The 22,618-nt window shown below is 44.7% G+C and overlaps 3 protein-coding genes across 5 annotated transcripts; all 3 read left to right on the forward strand.

The window, feature by feature from the left end:
* Positions 1-409: 409 nt before the first annotated feature.
* Positions 410-3,848, forward strand: fdx2 (ferredoxin 2). The gene is made up of 5 exons (XM_071389345.1): positions 410-618; positions 1,191-1,242; positions 1,505-1,611; positions 1,974-2,061; positions 2,254-3,848. Exons 1-5 carry the CDS (start codon positions 441-443, stop codon positions 2,408-2,410), a joined length of 582 nt encoding a protein of 193 aa, XP_071245446.1. The 5' UTR covers positions 410-440; the 3' UTR covers positions 2,411-3,848.
* A 189-nt stretch (positions 3,849-4,037) lies between these two features.
* zglp1 (zinc finger GATA like protein 1) lies at positions 4,038-15,710 on the forward strand. Of its 3 annotated transcripts, none has more exons than XM_071389344.1 (6): positions 4,038-4,282; positions 6,261-6,349; positions 6,427-7,832; positions 8,018-8,136; positions 8,660-8,753; positions 14,779-15,710. In XM_071389344.1, exons 2-6 carry the CDS (start codon positions 6,275-6,277, stop codon positions 14,912-14,914), a joined length of 1,830 nt encoding a protein of 609 aa, XP_071245445.1. In that variant the 5' UTR covers positions 4,038-4,282; positions 6,261-6,274; the 3' UTR covers positions 14,915-15,710. The 3 variants fall into 3 exon arrangements, with proteins under 3 accessions (XP_071245445.1, XP_071245443.1, XP_071245444.1); XM_071389342.1 differs by lacking the exon at positions 4,038-4,282 and adding an exon at positions 4,386-4,657; XM_071389343.1 differs by lacking the exon at positions 4,038-4,282 and adding an exon at positions 4,880-5,014.
* A 1,190-nt stretch (positions 15,711-16,900) lies between these two features.
* Positions 16,901-19,329, forward strand: LOC139567811 (forkhead box protein D2-like). Its single transcript, XM_071389347.1, has one exon. It carries the CDS (start codon positions 17,157-17,159, stop codon positions 18,159-18,161), a length of 1,005 nt encoding a protein of 334 aa, XP_071245448.1. The 5' UTR covers positions 16,901-17,156; the 3' UTR covers positions 18,162-19,329.
* The last annotated feature ends 3,289 nt before the right edge of the window (positions 19,330-22,618 follow it).

The raw sequence follows: 22,618 nt of genomic DNA on the forward strand, positions 1-22,618 counted from the left end.
AGGGGAGAGGAGGGGGATGAATGAGCCAATTGTATGAAGGTATCAGTACGCGCACTCCTTGTTAGTGCCACAACATGGGGGTACATCCACATAGGATAAAGTAACCTAGTTGTTCTTTGATATTTTTTTAATGTATTTAACCTTTATTTAACTATTTACAGACATTACAGATATACAGACATTGCAGACGAGAATTGTTGGTACACAAAGACTGAGATAAAAAAACATTAATATATATATGCAAGCACCAGAATCACGTTCTCTTTAGAATTTATAATAAAGGCATTTACAAGTCAGACTAAAAATGGTTATAGTTCGATAAATCTGTGTTGCAACAGCGCTCTCTGCCGCCGCTCAAATAACCGAAGACAGTCAAAACATGCGTACGTCATTGCTACTTTTTTATTGGCTGCTTTCATTCACGTGATCAAAACATAATCATGGCGGCCTCCGCTGGAGTCCGGTCGAGCGTGGGGCTGACTTTGAGACTTTCTAGAGTTATACCAGATTGTAGCACATGTCCTTTCAACAGGTTGAATAGTTATTTGAGTGGTATAGCTAGTTCGTCGAATGTTGATCGTTTTCGGACGTTGAACCGACACTTGCAGACATCCAAAAGTGAGTTGGTCGGTTGCTAACACTTGGATTGCTATCTAACGTTAGCTAATTGTTCAGCTTCCATCACACCAATTAATGTATATAAATTTAGTGCTAGACAGCTGCTAACAAGTTAGTTAGCTATGTCTAAGAACATCGTAACTAGGTACTATTAGTAAGGATCCCGAGTGGCGCAGCGGTCTAAGGCACTGCATTTCGGTTGCACCCTGGTTCGATTCCAGGCTGTATCACAACCGGCCCGAGATTGGGATTTGGGAGTCCCATAGGGCGGTGAACAATTGGCCCAGGGTCGTCTGATTTTGGCAGGTGTAGGCCGTCATTGTAAATAATCAGTTGTTTTTAACTTACTTGCCTAGTTAAATAAAGGTTACATAAAATTGCACCCACATTGTGAATAACATAGCAAGACAATCATGGCATCTGTTGCTAAGAATGTTTGATAAGTTGTGCAACTTATCTCCAAAGCTGCTAACTCTCTGTCACTAAGTTGGTCTCAAAGTCGTACAGTAAGTCAGACAATCCGTAAGAGGATATGGAACTGAATGTCAACTGTCTTTATTTTTTTTGTGAAGGTCTGTACCAAAGTGAAGTGGGTGCAAGTGCAGAAGACCCCCAAGAAGATGTGTAAGTAACTACTTTGCCAGTGCATCATTTAGCTAGCTAATTGATTGTTAGCTATTTATGTCTTTGCCATTTTGACTCCATTACAGTACATAAATGGTCAGGTTAGTAACCCTAACCCTTATGCAGACAAACTCAAGGGGATATATACATACTTTGTTACTGATTTGCCTTAATGTCATTTGAGTGCATCATGCATTTATCACTTGCATTGTCATTTGTGAACTATGAGTTTTTAATATTGTTGTTTTTGGTCTGCTCTTAGGGTGAATGTGGTGTACATCGATAGATCAGGAAAGAGGATTCCAGTGAAGGCTAAAGTGGGAGACAATGCAATGTACCTGGCCCATAGGCACAACATTGAACTGGAAGGTGAGTGCTAATAGGGTTTGTGATGACGTCCTGAGAGAATTCAGGTCAAACGTTGGTGATTGATTTCTCCATGATTGTATTCATGAACACTTTATTTTATTTTTTACCTTTATTTAACTAGGCAAGTCAAATTCTTATTTTACAATGACGGCCTACACCGGCCAAACCCGGACAGCGCTGGGCCAATTGTGCACCGCTCTATGGGACTCCCAATCACGGCCAGTTGTGATACAGCCTGGATTCAAACCAGGGTGTCTGTAGTGACGCTTCTAGCACTGAGACGTACTGCCTTAGACCGCTGCGCCACCCGGGAGCCACACTTACATCTTGTTTCTTTCTCCCTGTCCATGCGTGATTTTAAGGAGCTTGCGAGGCGTCACTAGCTTGCTCAACGTGCCACGTGTATGTTAACAGAGCCCATGTCGACAAGCTACCAGAGCCTGACGAAAGGTATGAGATTGTTTTATTATAAGATATGCCATAGTCCATGAGAGCTCATGTCATTGCACATCTTATGGTTGTACATTGCCCCTGTCAAATAAACACATACAATAAAAACCACAATTTTCTTCATTGTCAACAAGATTGACTCTTATAATGCAATGCAAATCAATGGCTTCAATTTGATTCTTCTCATCCCAGAGAGGATGACATGCTGGACATGGCCCCAGCGCTACAGGAGAACTCCAGACTTGGCTGTCAGATCATCCTCACCCAGGAGCTGGAGGGCATCGAGCTGACCCTGCCTAAGGTCACCAGGAACTTCTACGTGGACGGCCATGTTCCCAAACCACACTGAGGACACTACACTCCACACTAGCACCCTACTTAGTGTGAAGCAATGTATTGGGCATGGATGTTTACACTCCACACTAGCACCCTACTTAGTGTGAATCAATGTATTGGGCATGCATTCTAAGTAGTATGCTAGTATGGATGTTGGAACACGGCCCCTCAGGACTGAGTCGTAAGAGAGAGAGTTGCATTCTTTGAACTGTCGGCAGATATAAAGAGGTGAGCTGGGATAGAGGAGGCTTGAAGGATCCCCCACAAGTCAAGAATGCTCTTACATATCCACATCTGTGTGACGAAGACAAAAGCTATATACCAGTCACTGGCTGCATTTAGACAGCGCCCCTGATGGGATTGGTCAAAAGACCAATTAGTGGAAAAAATATCCGAATTGGGCTGCCTGTGTAAACGCAGCCTCTGAAGTGTGTTGTATTTGGCTCACACTGAAAGTAATGCTGATTGTGGAAGAGTTAGATGGTTTTCAGCATTCATGTATAAATATGTCATGTGTATAGAAGAGTTCTCAGGCCAAGATTGAGATGTCTATCAAACCATTCAATGTCACAAACAGTTCTGTGTTTCATAGTAACCTGATTCAGCATTTCAGAAAGGCCTGTCATCATTGCTACGCAAAGGACAACTTTGTGTCCTTGAATAGAACATTCCATGTTACAACTCATTTACGAAGGTCAACATACACACCTCTCAGGTGGAGCTTCCAAATAGGCATCAGTCTCTACAATAACAGCACTCACATACAGCTAATTAACAGTATGTTATGTGTACGTATACATAGCTTTCACCATTATATCTACTTAGGGCCAGTTTCTAGGAATTTTACTGTTGTGGGTGTGTGGTGACTAGTCAAGACCTTAACAAGCCCCTCCACAACACTGAAAGCCCTTTCCCTGCATCAAGCCTGTCAGGAATCATTAACCGTCTCTGATGCAGCACTTTTGCAGTATGTTTTGTAAGCAGAGGGCAGCTTGAGATCGATTGGAATGGAAAGGGTTGAATCTGTTAGATATCTGATGACGCCAAGAAGATACTTGGCCTGCATTCACACAGACAGCATCATTTTGGTATTTTTTTCCAATCACAGATCTTTGCACATCAAAGCTGATCTGATTGGTCAAAATGCAGCCTAAACCATTTTACACTGACAGGTGCATTTTGTCCAATTCCCAAGTCATTTCTGTTTCTGTCCATCCATACCAAGTAATGATTTGCCTTGTCATTTCACCATTAGTAGTCTCATAACTGTCCATCAAAAAACACCTGTATCCAGTATTAGTTGGCTCCTTTACGAACCTGGAATGCTTTCACTTGTACTGTATTTAATTTGTCTATCATACGCACAAAACATGTAGGTGTATTATGTATATATGGTATATCTCAAATTTGCAAGTCTATTTTAGATTTGTGCAATAAAAATACCAAAAGTTTGTACTAGTCTGTCTTAAGCCCTATGCTTTTAAAAAACCACACTGAAGGCAATTGAACACCACAAGTGCAGTATTCAACACCAGTCCTTGAGAGCAGTTTAAATCCTCAAAACCCAGGAAATGGAAACCAATTGCATAATCGACCAATTAGCAATATCATACAAGGGTCAAGAAAACCACCACTGGCGGTTTGAGGACTGACTTTGAATACCACTGCTAAAATGGCTGCGTTTAGGCAGCCCGATTCAGATATTGGTCTTTTGACCCATCACAGATCTTTCCCCTAGCTGATCTGATGGGTCAAAACACCAATTAGTGAAGAATCATCAGAATTGAGCTGCCTGTCTAAACAGCCAATGTGTCACTGCTAAATACTGATACATTGTATTTGTTTTGTGAGGGAGATCATTTTAAATGGTTCAAGATAAAACATCGTAAGTCAAACTCAACAGTAGGCCTACAATTTGTACCAAGAACCTCACTTCACGTGTTTTGTAATGGATGACTATTCTTACAAAGCATTAGTAGCCTATCTACCTGTATATAAAAACGTTTTATATATACAGAAGAAACCGAGGCGCCACAAGGCCGACAATTCGGGAAAATCCAGAACGCAAGTCACTCAACCCACACTTTTATGTGTTTATGCAGGCCAATCAACTTCGATCACAGACATCTGTGGCATCCTGTAGGCCTAACAACAAGTGCATTGCGGCAACGTGACTATCAATTTCCTGAAGCTAGTGATCAAATTGGGGGAGATAACTATTGTCATCTCTCTCAAGACAGATTCAGTGAGAAAACCAAGGGTGAGTCTGCATGTTGGCCCTGATCGCCTTGGTAAGAGACTGTACCGTGATCACCAACGTGATCAGGGCATTACACAATCAAGCGATTGAACTCGATAGTTTCAATAACTATTTAATCCGATCGATCAAAGGGATCTCATATAATTCGATTTTTTTATTTAAATACTTGATATTTTCTAAGGTAGGATGTGGAGATATTGTGTGGCAGAAAAGTTCTTATTCAAACGCACGGCCTCAGCGTGCCCTCAGACTGAGCAGTGAGCTCGAGCAAGACGTGTCATCCTCATTCAGAACGTCTATCAAATAGTAGAATGCAGATGGTTACGTTTTGAGGAGAAATTAATACAATTTGACCAAGTAAGTGTGTATAGAATGTCATTGTAGGCTTACTCATTATTTGCTAAAGACTTTCAAAGGTTTGTTGGGCCATTAATTCTAGCTCTGCTCACGAAGCTAATTTGATTTTGACAGCTAATTCAGACTGTAGTAGGCTACTAATTTGACAGTAGTAGGCTACTAATAGGCTACTTTACAATCTTGAATTATTATAGTATAATGAAATCAACTATCATGTGTAATAATTGATTGTAATTGGTAAGTATTTATTTTTATTTAGGAAGTGTGTATGTATGTATGTGTGTATATCTCTCTCTCCGGTCAAAAGTTTTAAACATTTACTCATTCAGGTGTTATTCTTTATGTTTTACTATTTTCTACATTGTAGAATAAAGTGAAGACATCAACTATGAAATGACACATGGAATCATGTAGTAACCCAAAAAGTGTTACACAAATCAAAATATATTTTATATTTGAGATTCTTCAAATAGCCACTCTTTCCCTTGATGACAGCTTTGCACACTCTTGGCATTCTCTCAACCAGCTTCACCTGGAATGCTTTTCCAACAGTCTTGAAGGAGTAACCATATTTGCTGAGCACTTGTTGGCTGCTTTTCCTTCACTCTGCGGTCCGACTCATCCCAAACCGTCTCAATTTGGTTGAGGTCGGGTGATGCAGCACTCCATCACTCTCCTTCTTGGTCAAATAGCCCTTAAACACCCTGGTGGTGGGTTTTGGGTCATTGTTCTGTTAAACAAACGATAGACCCCCTATGCTTCACGGTGGGAACCACACAAGCGGAGATCATCCATTCACCTACTCTGCGTCTCACAAAGACACGGCAGTTGAGTCCAAATTTGAGTTTTTTGGTTCCATCAGACCAAAGGACAGATTTCCACTGGTCTAATGTCCATTGCTCGTGTTTCTTGGCCCAAGCAAGTCTCTTCTTCTTATTGGTGTCCTTTAGTAGTGGTTTCTTGGCAGGAAATCGACCACGAAGACCTGATTCACGCAGTCTCCTCTGAACAGTTGATGTTGAGATGTGTCTGTTACTTGAACGCTGTGAAGCATTTATTTGGGCTGCAATCTGAGGTGCAGTTAACTAATGAACTTATCCTCTGCAGCAGCGGTAACTCTGGGTACTTTGACTGGTACTGTATTCAGCTGATAACTTTAACAATAAAACATACTGTATTTACATTCAAACCTATATTGTCATTTAATAGTATAGTAAACACTTTTCAATTGTTTCCTTTCCACAAGATGGGCACAACGACATGAGCACAGGAGCCACCTACAGACCAGGCAACCAAGGGACCATGGAAGATCCGGACACCCAGGAGGGCCTGCAGGTGTGTGTGCTGTGCGTGAGGTGGGTCAATATTATCTCAGTGTGTGGTTGAGTCTTCTTTCTTTTATTCTTCTTCAGGTGACACAGTCCACCATCCTCTACCTCATCCAAGAAACCACCAAGCTAGCAACTCCCACCCCTGTCCACAACCGCTCCATAGACTCAAAGCCTAAGACTTCACCTGTATCAAATGAAAGGTCTAAAAAGGATCAAGTGTCTGATCATAGACCTTATCCTCCTCAGCACAATTCCTCTCTCACGAGCCTTCATAACCAGCCAAAAGATGACTTAGAACAATGTAGGAGACATACAAACTCAGTCCTGCCCAGTCGTCATAGTAGCAGCAGTCCGTGGGAGTTGATGAGCCTGATCAACATGCAGTGTGAGAGACTCCTCCAGTCAGACGACCAAGAGGAGGGAACCTCAGCTAGTGCTCTGTTGGTTCCTATAGACTCTGACGATCATCCTCCTGAAGGTGTGGGGTGCAGTAAGAACACTGTCCCTGTCTGCCCCACTCTAGTCAGTACCAGAGTGGATTCTCCCCATCCTCATGTCAGGTCCAGGGGAGAGATGGGTGAGTTGGGTGGAGGTGGTTATTGCTCACCCACAAGTCCACGTACCAGTTCTCAGACATCACCGGGTGTCAATGGCAGCTACAAAACTAAACCTGGTGTGGGAGCTTCAGACTCTGAAGTTGCGACGAACAAAGAAACAGGAGTCACGTTTTGTCTTAACGGTGATGGATTGTCTGTGAGTGAAGAAAGCAGAAAGGTCCCCTGTGCCTTAGTCCAAGAAGACAACACAGTGAAGGAGGCCCGTCCTGAGGCAAAAGACGGGCTGTCAGTTAAACATCCGTCTGTGTCATATATAAACCTGTTTGGGCAACAGCTTGTCCACAAGGTAGCTACAATTAAGGATGCGGCAAGTCTGTCACCTCCCTCCATAGACACCATGACATGCATACATCCAGGCCCAGAACAGCTGAACCTTAACATGACCCTGGACTTCAACTCAAACATATGTTTCACCTTTGACCCCAAGGAAGACATGCCACCAGCCCCGAACTCCCCTCATAATACTATGTTGCTCATATTGAACAGTGAAGCAGGGTCTGTGATTGTGAACGCAAAGTCAGTACAAGATGCCCGTTTTCCAGGCGTCAAAGCAGAGCTCCACGAAAACTCCATGGAAGAGAACACAGACACAGTACAAGATACCAGTGTTATTACAGACTCTCCAATGGACCTCACCCAAAGGTGTATGGACATGGAGGATGACATGGCCACTATCCCCGCAGCCCCGAAGTGTCCCTCTCCATCTAACCCCATGTGCAGGTCCACCAAGGCCCCCAGGAAGCAGCTCCATCCCAGCCGGAGTGTGGATGTTGGAGACCCAGACTTCCAGGGAGTGACGTTCCGGATGCAGACGGAGCTGGACGACAGCAGAGAGCAGTGTCGCCTTCTCATCACCTCCAAGAAGTACAGGTATGGGTGATGTCAGAGTATGCTTTGCTCTTTCTCCCCATAACTCAAATACACCTATTATATTGTTTTAGAGCTGCCTTAGGTAATAAAAAGTATTATATGAAATTCAATTTGTATGTCACAAATTTCCCTATGCAGTATATTGTTGTAAAATATGTTCTCTACAAACAAACTGCTTTATAAAGGTGTCCGAGTGAAGAGCTCTCTAGTGGTCTGACCAGGAGGTCACTGAGAGCAGGCAGGTCCCGTTCATCCCAGAGTTCCATGAGGACCAGCAGCTCTGAAGAGAGCGACCCCTCCTCCAGTGACTACCAATCTCTACCACCTTTCACCAGGAGGGGGCGCCACTACTGCACAAAACAATACCAGCGCTGTAGAAATAGGCAGAACACTACACTCTGAGAAAAAAGGGTTCATGAGAGGTTATTTGCTGCGACTGGATGTTCTGTGTAGAACTATTTCTACTCCAGTAATCCAGGAGGGGGTACCATTACAACACAAATCCAAACACTTTAACTAGAACCATAGACAGGTGGAATACATTTGATGAGCGGGAGTTTTAATGGAGGTATTTTGGGAAACTGCTGTGTAAACATCCTAAGACTTTAATGAGTAACGTAGGGTACAGTGTTGAGGGCAGGGTTGCAGGATCAGGTTGTGCTTTGGCACTCCCACTCACCGTGCACCTAGAAAGAAAACAGAATGAAAGAGAAGCCGCATACTGAGTCATTGAAACACGTCATTTCATTATTCTACAACATATTTAGCAGGATTATGGCACAAGGCCTATTTGTTTGTACTGATAGCCACTCCTTTCTCCCCATCAGAGAATAAGATCTGTGCCTCGTGCTGCACCTCGAAGACTCCTCTGTGGCGAGATGCTGAGGACGGCACCCCGCTGTGTAACGCCTGTGGAATAAGGTGAGTCGCATTAAATACAGTGCATTATCAAGCACATCGTCACGGCCCAGAGTTTCTCCTGGTCAGGTCACGTGGCCATGAACTCTGACCCTGTGGTTATAGTAAATGGTGACAGTGACGTAGATGGTTTGATGACCACAATATCGCATAACCCTATATGTGAGCAGAATTAGGACTTGAAGGACACGTAAGGCCATCAATCAGTGTGACCTACAGTTGAAGTCGGAAGTTTACATACACTTAGGTTGGGGTCATTAAAACTCGTTTTTCAACCACTCCACAAATGTCTTGTTAACAAACTATAGTTTGGCAAGTCGGTTAGGACATCTACTTTGTGCATGACACAAGTAATTTTTTCAACAATTGTTTACAGACAGATTATTTCACTGTATCACAATTCCAGTGGGTCAGAAGTTTACAAACACTTAGTTGACTGTGCCTTTTAAAAGATTGGAAAATTCCAGAAAATTATGTCATGGCTTTAGAAGCTTCTGATAGGCTCATTGACATCATTTGAGTCAATTGGAGGTGTACCTGTGGATGTATTTCAAGGCCTACCTTCAAACTCAGTGCCTCTTTGCTTGACATCATGGGAAAATCAAAAGAAATCAGCCAAGACCTCAGAAAAAAATTGTCGAGCTCCAAGTCTGGTTCATCCTTGAGAGCAATTTCCAAACATTTACATTTACATTTAAGTCATTTAGCAGACGCTCTTATCCAGAGCGACTTACAAATTACACCTTATGACATCCAGTGGAACAGCCACTTTACAATAGTGCATCTAAATCTTTTAAGGGGGGGGGGGGGGGGGGGTGAGAAGGATTACTTTATCCTATCCTAGGTATTCCTTAAAGAGGTGGGGTTTCAGGTGTCTCCGGAAGGTGGTGATTGACTCCGCTGTCCTGGCGTCGTGAGGGAGTTTGTTCCACCATTGGGGGGCCAGAGCAGCGAACAGTTTTGACTGGGCTGAGCGGGAACTGTACTTCCTCAGTGGTAGGGAGGCGAGCAGGCCAGAGGTGGATGAACGCAGTGCCCTTGTTTGGGTGTAGGGCCTGATCAGAGCCTGGAGGTACTGAGGTGCCGTTCCCCTCACAGCTCCGTAGGCAAGCACCATGGTCTTGTAGCGGATGCGAGCTTCAACTGGAAGCCAGTGGAGAGAGCGGAGGAGCGGGGTGACGTGAGAGAACTAGGGAAGGTTGAACACCAGACGGGCTGCGGCGTTCTGGATGAGTTGTAGGGGTTTAATGGCACAGGCAGGGAGCCCAGCCAACAGCGAGTTGCAGTAATCCAGACGGGAGATGACAAGTGCCTGGATTAGGACCTGCGCCGCTTCCTGTGTGAGGCAGGGTCGTACTCTGCGGATGTTGTAGAGCATGAACCTACAGGAACGGGCCACCGCCTTGATGTTAGTTGAGAACGACAGGGTGTTGTCCAGGATCACGCCAAGGTTCTTAGCGCTCTGGGAGGAGGACACAATGGAGTTGTCAACCGTGATGGCGAGATCATGGAACGGGCAGTCCTTCCCCGGGAGGAAGAGCAGCTCCGTCTTGCCGAGGTTCAGCTTGAGGTGGTGATCCGTCATCCACACTGATATGTCTGCCAGACATGCAGAGATGCGATTCGCCACCTGGTCATCAGAAGGGGGAAAGGAGAAGATTAGTTGTGTGTCGTCTGCATAGCAATGATAGGAGAGACCATGTGAGGTTATGACAGAGCCAAGTGACTTGGTGTATAGCGAGAATAGGAGAGGGCCTAGAACAGAGCCCTGGGGGACACCAGTGGTGAGAGCACGTGGTGAGGAGACAGATTCTCGCCACGCCACCTGGTAGGAGCGACCTGTCAGGTAGGACGCAATCCAAGCGTGGGCCGCGCCGGAGATGCCCAACTCGGAGAGGGTGGAGAGGAGGATCTGATGGTTCACAGTATCGAAGGCAGCCGATAGGTCTAGAAGGATGAGAGCAGAGGAGAGAGAGTTAGCTTTAGCAGTGCGGAGCGCCTCCGTGATACAGAGAAGAGCAGTCTCAGTTGAATGACTAGTCTTGAAACCTGACTGATTTGGATCAAGAAGGTCATTCTGAGAGAGATAGCGGGAGAGCTGGCCAAGGACGGCACGTTCAAGAGTTTTGGAGAGAAAAGAAAGAAGGGATACTGGTCTGTAGTTGTTGACATCGGAGGGATCGAGTGTAGGTTTTTTCAGAAGGGGTGCAACTCTCGCTCTCTTGAAGACGGAAGGGACGTAGCCAGCGGTCAGGGATGAGTTGATGAGCGAGGTGAGGTAAGGGAGAAGGTCTCCGGAAATGGTCTGGAGAAGAGAGGAGGGGATAGGGTCAAGCGGGCAGGTTGTTGGGCGGCCGGCCGTCACAAGACGCGAGATTTCATCTGGAGAGAGAGGGGAGAAAGAGGTCAGAGCACAGGGTAGGGCAGTGTGAGCAGAACCAGCGGTGTCGTTTGACTTAGCAAACGAGGATCGGATGTCGTCGACCTTCTTTTCAAAATGGTTGACGAAGTCATCTGCAGAGAGGGAGGAGGGGGGGGGAGGGGGAGGAGGATTCAGGAGGGAGGAGAAGGTGGCAAAGAGCTTCCTAGGGTTAGAGGCAGATGCTTGGAATTTAGAGTGGTAGAAAGTGGCTTTAGCAGCAGAGACAGAAGAGGAAAATGTAGAGAGGAGGGAGTGAAAGGATGCCAAGTCCGCAGGGAGGCGAGTTTTCCTCCATTTCCGCTCGGCTGCCCGGAGCCCTGTTCTGTGAGCTCGCAATGAGTCGTCGAGCCACGGAGCGGGAGGGGAGGACCGAGCCGGCCTGGAGGATAGGGGACATAGAGAATCAAAGGATGCAGAAAGGGAGGAGAGGAGGGTTGAGGAGGCAGAATCAGGAGATAGGTTGGAGAAGGTTTGAGCAGAGGGAAGAGATGATAGGATGGAAGAGGAGAGGGTAGCGGGGGAGAGAGAGCGAAGGTTGGGACGGCGCGATACCATCCGAGTAGGGGCAGTGTGGGAAGTGTTGGATGAGAGCGAGAGGGAAAAGGATACAAGGTAGTGGTCGGAGACTTGGAGGGGAGTTGCAATGAGGTTAGTGGAAGAACAGCATCTAGTAAAGATGAGGTCGAGCGTATTGCCTGCCTTGTGAGTAGGGGGGGAAGGTGAGAGGGTGAGGTCAAAAGAGGAGAGGAGTGGAAAGAAAGAGGCAGAGAGGAATGAGTCAAAGGTAGACGTGGGGAGGTTAAAGTCGCCCAGAACTGTGAGAGGTGAGCCGTCCTCAGGAAAGGAGCTTATCAAGGCATCAAGCTCATTGATGAACTCTCCGAGGGAACCTGGAGGGCGATAAATGATAAGGATGTTAAGCTTGAAAGGGCTGGTAACTGTGACAGCATGGAATTCAAAGGAGGCGATAGACAGATGGGTAAGGGGAGAAAGAGAGAATGACCACTTGGGAGAGATGAGGATCCCGGTGCCACCACCCCGCTGACCAGAAGCTCTCGGGGTGTGCGAGAACACGTGGGCGGACGAAGAGAGAGCAGTAGGAGTAGCAGTGTTATCTGTGGTGATCCATGTTTCCGTCAGTGCCAAGAAGTCGAGGGACTGGAGGGAGGCATAGGCTGAGATGAACTCTGCCTTGTTGGCCGCAGATCGGCAGTTCCAGAGGCTACCGGAGACCTGGAACTCCACGTGGGTCGTGCGTGCTGGGACCACCAGATTAGGGTGGCCGCGGCCACGCGGTGTGGAGCGTTTGTATGGTCTGTGCAGAGAGGAGAGAACAGGGATAGACAGACACATAGTTGACAGGCTACAGAAGAGACTAAGCTAATGCAAAGGAGATTGGAATGACAAGTGGACTACGCGTCTCGAATGTTCAGAAAGTTAAGCTTACGTAGCAAGAATCTTATTGACTAGAATGATTAAGAATGATTAAGATGATTAAGATGATACAGTACTGCTGAAGTAGGCTAGCTGGCAGTGGCTGCGTTGTTGACTTTGTAGGCTAGCTGGCAGTGGCTGCGTTGTTGACACTACACTAATCAAGTCGTTCCGTTGAGTGTAATAGTTTCTACAGTGCTGCTATTCGGGGGCTAGCTGGCTAGCTAGCAGTGTTGATTACGTTAAGTTGCGTTAAAAGAACGACAGTAGCTGGCTAGCTAACCTAGAAAATCGCTCTAGACTACACAATTATCTTTGATACAAAGACGGCTATGTAGCTAGCTGTGTAGCTAGCTACGATCAAACAAATCCAACCGTTGTACTGTAATGAAATGAAATGAAAATGTGATACTACCTGTGGAGCGAAGCGGAATGCGACCGGGTTGTTGAGTGCGGAAGTTCTATTCGGTAGACGTTGGCTAGCTGTTGGCTAGCTAGCAGTGTCTCCTATGTTAAGGACGACAAATAGCTGGCTAGCTAACCTCGGTAAATTAAGATAATCACTCTAAAACTACACACTCTAAACTACACAATTATCTTGGATACGAAGACAGCAAAGACAACTATGTAGCTAGCTAACACTACACTAATCAAGTCGTTCAGTTGAGTGTAATAGTTGCTACAGTGCTGCTATTCGGTAGACGGTGGACGTTTGCTAGCTGGCTAGCTGCTGGGCAGATAGCAGTGTAGACTGCGTTAGGACGACGTAATACGATAATTACGCAATTATTTTTGATACAAAGACGGCTATGTAGCTAGCTAAGAAGAAATTGCTAAGATTAGACAAATCAAACCGTTGTACTATAATTGAATGTAATGAAATGTAATGAAAAGTTATACTACCTGCGGACCAAAGCGCAAATGCGACCGCTCGCTCCAACCCGGAAGTATCTATAGATACTTCCGGAAGGTACAACATTCATCTGAAGGTACAACATTCATCTGTACAAACGATAGTACACAAGTATAAACACCATGGGACCACACAGCCGTCATACCGCTCAGGAAGGAGACGCGTTCTGTCTCCTAGAGATTAACGTACTTTGGTGCGAGAACTGCAAATCAATCCCAGAACAACAGCAAAGGACCTTGTGAAGATGCTGGAGGAAACCGGTACAAAAGTATCTATATCCACAGTAAAACGAATCCTATATCGACATAACCTGAAAGGCCGCTCAGCAAGGAAGAGCCACTGCTCCAAAACTGCCATAAAAAAATCCAGACTACAGTTTGCAACTGCACATGGGGACAAAGATTGTACTTTTTGGAGAAATGTCCTCTGGTCTGATGAAACAAAAATAGAACTGTTTGGTCATAATGACCATCGTTATGTTTGGAGGATAAAGGGGGAGGCTGAAGAACACCATCCCATCCGTGAAGCATGGGGGTGGCAGCATCATGTTGTGGGGGTGCTTTGCTGCAGGAGGGACTGGTGCACTTCACAAAATAGATGTCATCATGAGGAAGGGAAATTATGTGGATATATTGAAGCAACATCTCAAGACATCAGTCGTAAGTTAAAGCTTGGTCGCAAATGGGTCTTCCAAATGGACAATGACCCCAAGCATACTTCCAAAGTTGTGGCAAAATGGCTTAAGGACAACAAAGTCAAGGTATTGGAGTGGCCATCACAGAGCCCTGACCTCAATCCTATAGAAAATGTGTGGGCAGAACTGAAAAAGTGTGTGTGAGCAAGGAGGCATACCAATCTGACTCGGTTACACCAGCTCTGTCAGGAGGAATGGGCCAACATTCACCCAACTTATTGTGGGAAGCTTGTGGAAGGCTACCCGAAATGTTTGACACAAGTTAAACAATTGAAACGCAATGCTCGCAAATACGAATTGAGTGTATGTAAACTTCTGACCCACTGGGAATGTGATGAAAGAAATAGAAGCTGAAATAAATCATTCTCTCTACTATTATTCTGACATTTCACATTCTTAAAATAAAGTGGTGATCCTAACTGACCTAAGACAGGGAATTTTTACTAGGATTAAATGTCAGTAATTGTGAAACTGAGTTTAAATGTATTTGGCTTAGGTGTATGTAAACTTCCGACTTCAAATGTATATCCCCTGTTATTCTCCTCCATGTCTACTTACTCCTCAGGTATAAGAAGTACAAGGTGCGCTGTCTGCAGTGTTGGCACATCCCTAGGAAGGAGGGCAACTCCAACTCGCGCTGCTTCAAATGTGGAAACTCATCACGGCTGGCTACGTCCCACCGCAAGCACTCTGCCTTGTAGGGGAAGGGAACACACTTAGGCCTTGGCATGAGGTCCTAGACACTGATACCACAGACAGTCCCCCTCCAGGTACATGGTAATTGGCCACACCTCCTGACTTTGACTCTTGGAGTTATTTGATCATTTATTACATCACATACTGTCATGGCGGGTCACGGTGTTGGCTGAGCCGTGGTGAGTCAGTCTGACGGGTCTGGCTGCTTTTAGCACTGTAGCGTGTGCTAGTCACTTCAGGAAGAAAGAGTTCAATAGAAGAACAGTCTCCTGCTTGGAGGCTGCGTCTGTTGACAATAGACTGTCTGTGTCTGAAACGACTCTGACAAAAGTAGTGCACTATACAGGAAATTGGGAGTCTCTGGCCAAAGGTAGTGCACTATAGGGACTAAGGACCCATGGCTCTGGCCAAAGGACCCATGGCTCTGGCCAAAGGACCCATGGCTCTGGCCAAAGGACCCATGGCTCTGGCCAAAGACAGTGCCCTGCTTTACTGGGAGTAGGTAGCCATTTAGGACTGTTTACTCCCCTTGTTTACCAGGCCTGACCTTGGTGCTATCCAGTTTGTATGTTACATTAAGTTCAATTAAGTTGAGTGATATATTATCTTTTGTTCTTGTTTAGTTGATTTGTTTTTTAAATTTGTTTTTCTATTTGGTTGTTTCTGGACAGCCCTTAGCATTAACTGGCTGGATTAGAGATGAAGCAATTCCTTATCTTGACTGTTTCCTGTAAACAAAATAAACGTGTGTGTTTGGTGTGCACTTTTGGGTTTGGTGTGCATAAAATTCTTGTTAACATATCTTTTCCGGTTTGTTTTCATTTTATCTCTCAACCCTCTGAATGTGTGTGCCTACGACTTGGTCTAGAATGAGGAATATGAATTGATGCGGAACCATATTCAAACTGATTTGTGAGAATTACTTCAGGGATGTTTCTATGCTTAAATTAAATGCAATTAGTGGGACTTTAAAATGTATCAAAATAAGAAAGAGGCAAGTTTAATATCAGAAACTGCTGCAGCAGGATTGAATACGTGACCTGGCCTGTGCATTATTTTGTGCCTGTAGTGAAACGGCTCTTTTCTTTTGCCGAGGTCTTTTTTTCAAATCAGATAAGTACATAATCCATTCAGAAATAATAACCACACAGTATTTGCCATGTGCTTGGCCACCCACTTGCGTTATCTGCTGATTTGGGGATCTGCTGGAAATATTGGAATTCTCATTAAGTATTTAGTGTAGACCAGTTTTAAATTAAAATCTGGCGACTGCTAGCTTGTCTTTCACATGTATAGTAGATAAGTAGCCTATCCTAATCATAACATTTAGTTAAATAATATATTATTCGTTATAGCTGGCCATAAACAAAATGGAAAGAATGGCTAATACATGATGCATTTTAATTGATTATACGATATCGAGTTAGCTAGTGTCTTTAACGCCCTTACAATGTTTATGCATTACTGCAAAGAGACCACACGTAAAAGCGCAGCACTGGCACCGAAGTAATTTTGTCCTAGCTCTCCAGCTTCATTCATTTTTCCTTTTTAGAAAACAATACATTTTGAACCATATTTGACTCTCGAGTGAAATAAAAGCCATCATAAAAGGATGCTATGGATCGAGAACTGGGTAGGATTGGCATTTGTTGTGGGAGACAGATTCTATTAAAATAAAGGGCTGTAGGTATTCAATAATGGTTTTACAAATGGGAAAACGGGATATATTCTAGAGTCCTGTTATCTGTTAAATGCATCGAAGAAAACTGACAATAGTTCCCCCATCAAATGATTTACAATCAGGCTTCTGATTTGAGTACAACAAAGTGCATTTTTATTGAGTGGATGACAACAAGCCTCAGACTAAGTGTAGCCTATGTCCTAATGTGCCATTGTGTGTTGGACATAAAGTTGTCTAATGGCCTCTGCTTTATTCCATACGTTAGTTCTCCCCAAGATCAAAAACACGTTTGTAGGCCTAATGATTGTTGTGACTGCTTGTGATGGATGTTTACTTTAGTAAGTCTTTGTCGTAATTATTTTCAGGACTGAAGAGAAAGAGCAGCAGGAGGAGGGGGGTGAAAAGTATTTTGGTGCAGCTGTTTTTTTTTGTTTTTTTTTGTTAATGAAAAGCGAAAAGGCAGGAGGCAGGCCCGTCGCGTGTGTCGGCTCTGGCTGGTGTCCGACCCGAAGCTTCTCATCTCGCCTGTTGGCGCATGCAGGTGGCACCGGACCCGCGAGAGGATTATGACCCTGGAAGGAGAGCTCGAGCTCATGGAGAGGGCAGATATCGACGTGGAGGGAAAAGGGAACAAAGCTACACGGAACCAGGGGTATGTATCTTTGACCAAAGAAGACGGGGCCGATTTGGAGCAGCAACGCGCTGCGTCCCTGTCTCCAAAACAGCCAGCGAAGGATACGGAGGATGAGGGTGACTTTACGCCAAAGTGCACAGAGAGAATCGCTGCCTCAGTGAAACCTCCGTACTCCTACATCGCTCTTATCACCATGGCAATCCTCCAGAGCCCGAAGAAAAGACTGACTCTCTCGGAGATATGTGACTTCATCAGCCAGCGCTTCACGTATTACCGGGAGAAGTTCCCCGCGTGGCAGAACTCCATCCGTCACAACTTGTCCCTCAACGACTGCTTCGTCAAAATGCCCAGGGAGCCCGGTAACCCCGGGAAGGGGAACTACTGGACGTTAGACCCTATGTCGTCTCATATGTTCGAGAACGGGAGCTTCCTACGGCGGAGGAAACGTTTCAAACGGCAGAATTACCGATTTGGGATGATGGACACCCGGTGCCCCCTCGCGCGCAGCAGCGTGCTCCCTGGATTTTCCTTCTACGGGGCGAACGGAATAGGGCCGTGTCATTTTCAGGTACCCGGTTTGGAATTGTACCATCACTTGGGCATCGAACATCATTCTGTTTCTAACCAAAGCATCCCACCAGTGAGCAGCATCTTGCCCGCGCTCTCCTCACTTTTATCAAGGAATTCGAACATTGTCCAAAAGACGTTTCTTACACCTCCGTCTCTTAGCTTTGAGAATTTCGAAACGACGCACCACTCAGCCTCCACAGTGGCCCAAGCATTGGTCCCCGGATCTTCATTCCTGTCCCCGGCCTCGCTCCATTCGATGGGCGCTCCGCATCTCTGGAGCTTTCATCCCGAGTACCACAAACTGCGCTCTCTCCCCAACTCCAGCCGTATAGCAAATGAACTCTTGCAGCAACTTGGTGACAAATAGCTTAATCAATAGTGTTTTCTGTATTGACGTGGATTCATCAGGGAAAACCAACTTTCATAGATTTGTATCTATTCAATTTAATAAATGCTTCAAATGAAAAAATATATATGTTTTGAAGGTGTCAATTGAGTCAAAATTTCTAACAATGTTAGTGGCCAACCCCAAAAATGTTTTGCAATATAAATGTTTGAGGCCTATATTTTGTGTAAATAAGCACTTTATAATGATATGTTTTCATTTGATTTATAACGACATTTGGCAACTTATCATTAATTGCAATGTTGAAAACAACTGAATTTAAAAAATCAAATCATGGCAAAAAACATTTTGTAATTGAACATGTCAGATTTATTATGCAACTCGTCTTGATTCACTGACGCAGAACCTCTCAGAATTAGCCTAATCTAGCATATACGCCAATCTTGCCAGTGGCAAATTTAATCTCTATACTTTGAAAATGTTATATTTTGCCTTATCTATCTTTAAGGCGAAGTGTGTTTTCCTACACTACAATCAATAACACACCAAATATTTGGAGCGCAAACTATGTGGAGCCCTGAAACATAAAAACACAAGTTTTCAATAGCCTTTTATTTTGAAAGGTGCTGGTCTTATTTTTGTTTAAATTGACAATATTTGGTTTGATTGACTGGCGTTTTAATTTTACAAATTACCATTTGAAAATGTTTCATTCAGTAGCTTACTTTCTGCTATATTTGGCCATGCCTGCGTGGCAGAAAATACGAGCTTCACCTGCTTGGGCACGCGAGTGGAAACCGTTTAAATGTGACGACATTGAGTTTATTTTATTTTATTATTCGTGTCAACGTGTGATTGATTTCCACAGCAATTTTTTTTTTTTTTAAAGCTGTAATATATATGCAAGATCTCACAGTGCACACACACATCTGCCCATTCTTCATCTCTCGCTCGAGTTTCTCTGTATGCGTGTGTGTGTGTGAATCTGTGCGTGGCCTGCACCCCTACATGTGTTAGAAAGAAGGCATTCCACTGTCAAAACGAACGCCTTCGTATTATAAAGGCCTACAGTTCCAAATCCGGCACGCTAAATAAGTTATGAAACATCTGCTTGTTCTGTAATGTTGTTACACGATTAATCAGACGCATCTAGAGAGATCCAGCCTACATTAAACATCACATTGCTATATTGAGTGTAATGTGCAATTGTTTACTTCAATGTAGCCTATATTTGTCTGTGTCTATAGATTCTGTGTGCTGCATAGTTCGTTTTGTCTTGGACTTGGGCTGTAGTGTTTACCATATGCCTGCCTCTCCGTTGCAGAAAGACCCATGTCAGCATTACTACACAGCTTTAACACACTCATATTACTCACTTCAGTTGAAACCATCAGTGGATACAGCATGGGGATACTATTAATACATACATTTGTGGATGGATGGGCATGTGTTTCGGAGCATTTGATCTCCTGTTATAAATCCTAGTGTTATTGGATTGCTGAGCATCGGAACACACAAAACCTCTCCACTTTCCATCATTGGTCATCTCATTGAGCTGTTTGCTTTTCCTGGCACACACCATCATATTGGGCTTTTAATCAATTATACCTTTTTCTCCTTCCCCCGTTCCCCTGCCTCTGTGTGTGTGTGTGTGCACGTCCCTTGCGCCCCATTAAAACTCAACTCTGCACTGTGTTTTAAAGGCCCCTGTGTGCGCATGGCGGGCGATATGAAGGAGTGTGTATTTGGAAAAGGGGACCCCCCTCGTGGCAGCAGATGACAGTGACATATAGCAGGAGTGCCACCCAGAAGGCCTATGAGCTCACACTTCAGCCATGCATCCACAGAGAACCAGAGAGATGAAGGGAGGAAGGGATAGATGGAGAGAGAGAGAGAGAAAGTGTGTGTGCACATGGGTGCACGGGCACAAGTGTTTGTGTGGAGCTTCAGAGTTTCAGGAGAACAAGGACACAGATGATGGTGCCAGAAAGGAGTTTAGTAGAGGACAGGGAGATGTGTTTGAAAAAGGGAACATCTGAAGAGTAACCGAGAGAAAGAGAGTTTAACAATGGTGATGGTGGTGACAAAGAGTGGCTTTGATTTTACAGTCAGGTATTTACCCGGTTATTGAGAAATTACATCATAATTACCTATAATTACATTTGGATCTTTGTGTTTTGCTGAAACAACCACTCCTATGTGCCGTTAAGTACCAGGTAGTTTAGAACTCTTTGAAGTAAGTGCAAAAATTCCATTCTTACCACATAAGTGTAAATAGGGACTGTCAAGTAAAATCCTTCCATCCTATTCTGTTGAAATAACTTTGACCGCAATGTTCTTACCCAGGACCTGTATTCAAAAAGTATCTCAGAATAGAAGTGCTGATCTAGGATCAGGTCCCCCTTGTCCATATAATCTTATTCATTATGATATAAAATGTGTGTTGCAACGGCAAAACTGATCCTACATCAGCACTCAGAGACATTTTACGAATATGGTCCCAGATTCTCTTCTATTACTTTTAGAGATGTGTTGCACCGAATGTTTCCAATTATCTCATAGCTAGAAATAGGACCACAACAAAAGCAGGAAAAAATTAAAGTCCAAATAGCCCTATTTGCTCTGCTATGTTTAGCCTCGCTACGTGATGTCACAGAAGACAGCCAGATGTCATGACTTCACCCTCACTCACCCCTTAACCGATCCAACACATCAATCTATGTGTGTGTATACAGTGTGTGTGTGTGTGTGTGTGTGTGACAGTGTGTGTAACTCAAAGCGAGTGACGTCACCGATTGAAACGCTATTAGCGCGCACCACCGCTAACTAGCTAGCCATTTCACATCGGTTACATGTGTGTGCGCGCACATACCCATCTCTACCACACATCAGTCACAAACCCCAGTTTCCAGGTCAACAAACAGCACCAGCCATTTACTTCTTAGAGGAAAGACAGATTGACAGAACTGTCGGAAAGAAAAGTAGCTCTGCATATCGGACCACGTACTATGGGGTTTGATTCTACCCAGATACTACCCAGATACTACCCAGGTCTTGTGTGATTTGTAGATGGAGGGGTATTTGGTTCGGATCAGCCTCTTTTGATGGAAAAAACTGTTGACCTTGATGTTAGAAACACACACACACAACTATGCTGCTCTCCTTGTGCCACCTTGGTGTACGAGGCAGGGTGGACTAGTGTGTATGTGTGTGTTGTGTCTCTGCTTCTCTTTCCTACTGCTCCTCACTTCCTTCTTCTCTCTTCTCTCTTGCTTATCTTTCTATCCAAACTCTCACCTCCTTGTCTTTGCTCAGCCCCCACTCTCTCTCTCTCTCTCCCTCTCCCTCTCCCTCTCCCTCTCCCTCTCCCCTCTGCCAGTCTGCCCTCTGCTGTAGTTCATATCTGTATTATAGGTCCATGCCACCCAGCCGGCTGTGTAGTGAATATGCTGTTCATCCAGCCCAGCGCTAGCTAGCTCACTGTGTTGGTGGTCCCTGGTGTAGGCTGCATCCTCCTCCTCTCCTGTTCCTTTTTTTTTATATAGCAAACACAAAATGGTTCCTAATTCTCTGCTGCTGGAGGGTTGTTATTTGTGGCTTTTGGCTAGGGCAGCATAGCCAGGCTTTTAATTAGAAAAAGCTGCTGGATCTCCAGTTGTCTTTTCTTCCTTCGTGGCCTGAAGGACTCTCGCTCCAGATCTGGAATAGTACAGAACAATTCATTAGGTTCTCAGACACTTAGGGTTGTTGTGATCTGTCTGGGTGGAACCTGTTGAAGTATGAGATTGAGTCCACACTTTATTTGGATAGTTCAGATAGTCCCTCTGTAGATGCTCTAGAGATTGTCATACTATCAACAAACTATCCATTGATAAGCAACTGCTTGCTAAGGTTAGGTTTAGAATAAGGATTAAGTTTAGGGTTAGGATAAGGGTTAAGGTTAGAGCTAGGCTTAGGGTTAGTAGATAGATAGATAGTTGAAATGTAACTGATAGTTTGTAGAGCATCTACAGATGGACTATCCAAATAAAGTGTTACCGAGATTGAAGCAGGCTAGTGGTGGTCTCCTATGCCTAGGGTTATGGGTTAGAACGAGGGAGGGAGAGAGAGAGAGAGAGAGAGAGGGGAGGATGAAAATCTAAATAAAGAGTTTCTCACAGTATGTTCCGGAGCGTTTGGGGGCTGGACAGACTGCGCTGTGCTGTGTGCCGTCCTACAGCCCATAAAATCATAAATATACCCCTGCCATCACTACCTCTCTCTTTCTCCTCTCCCTGCTCTGTGTCCAGCTCTGCCTCCAGTGCTCATAAAACCAGAGCTGACAGGTGCTGGAGACCCAAAGCAGGACTGAGGGAGGGAGAGAGAGAAGGAGAAGGAGTGCTTTTACAGTGTCTTAATTGTAGACGCTACAGTGGAGGGTGCGTTCAGACAGGGCAACACAGTGCTACAGATCTAGAATCAGCTTCACTCCCCAAGTC

This window comes from Salvelinus alpinus, chromosome 2 (genome assembly GCF_045679555.1).
Source record: "Salvelinus alpinus chromosome 2, SLU_Salpinus.1, whole genome shotgun sequence".
NCBI lineage: Eukaryota > Metazoa > Chordata > Actinopteri > Salmoniformes > Salmonidae > Salvelinus > Salvelinus alpinus.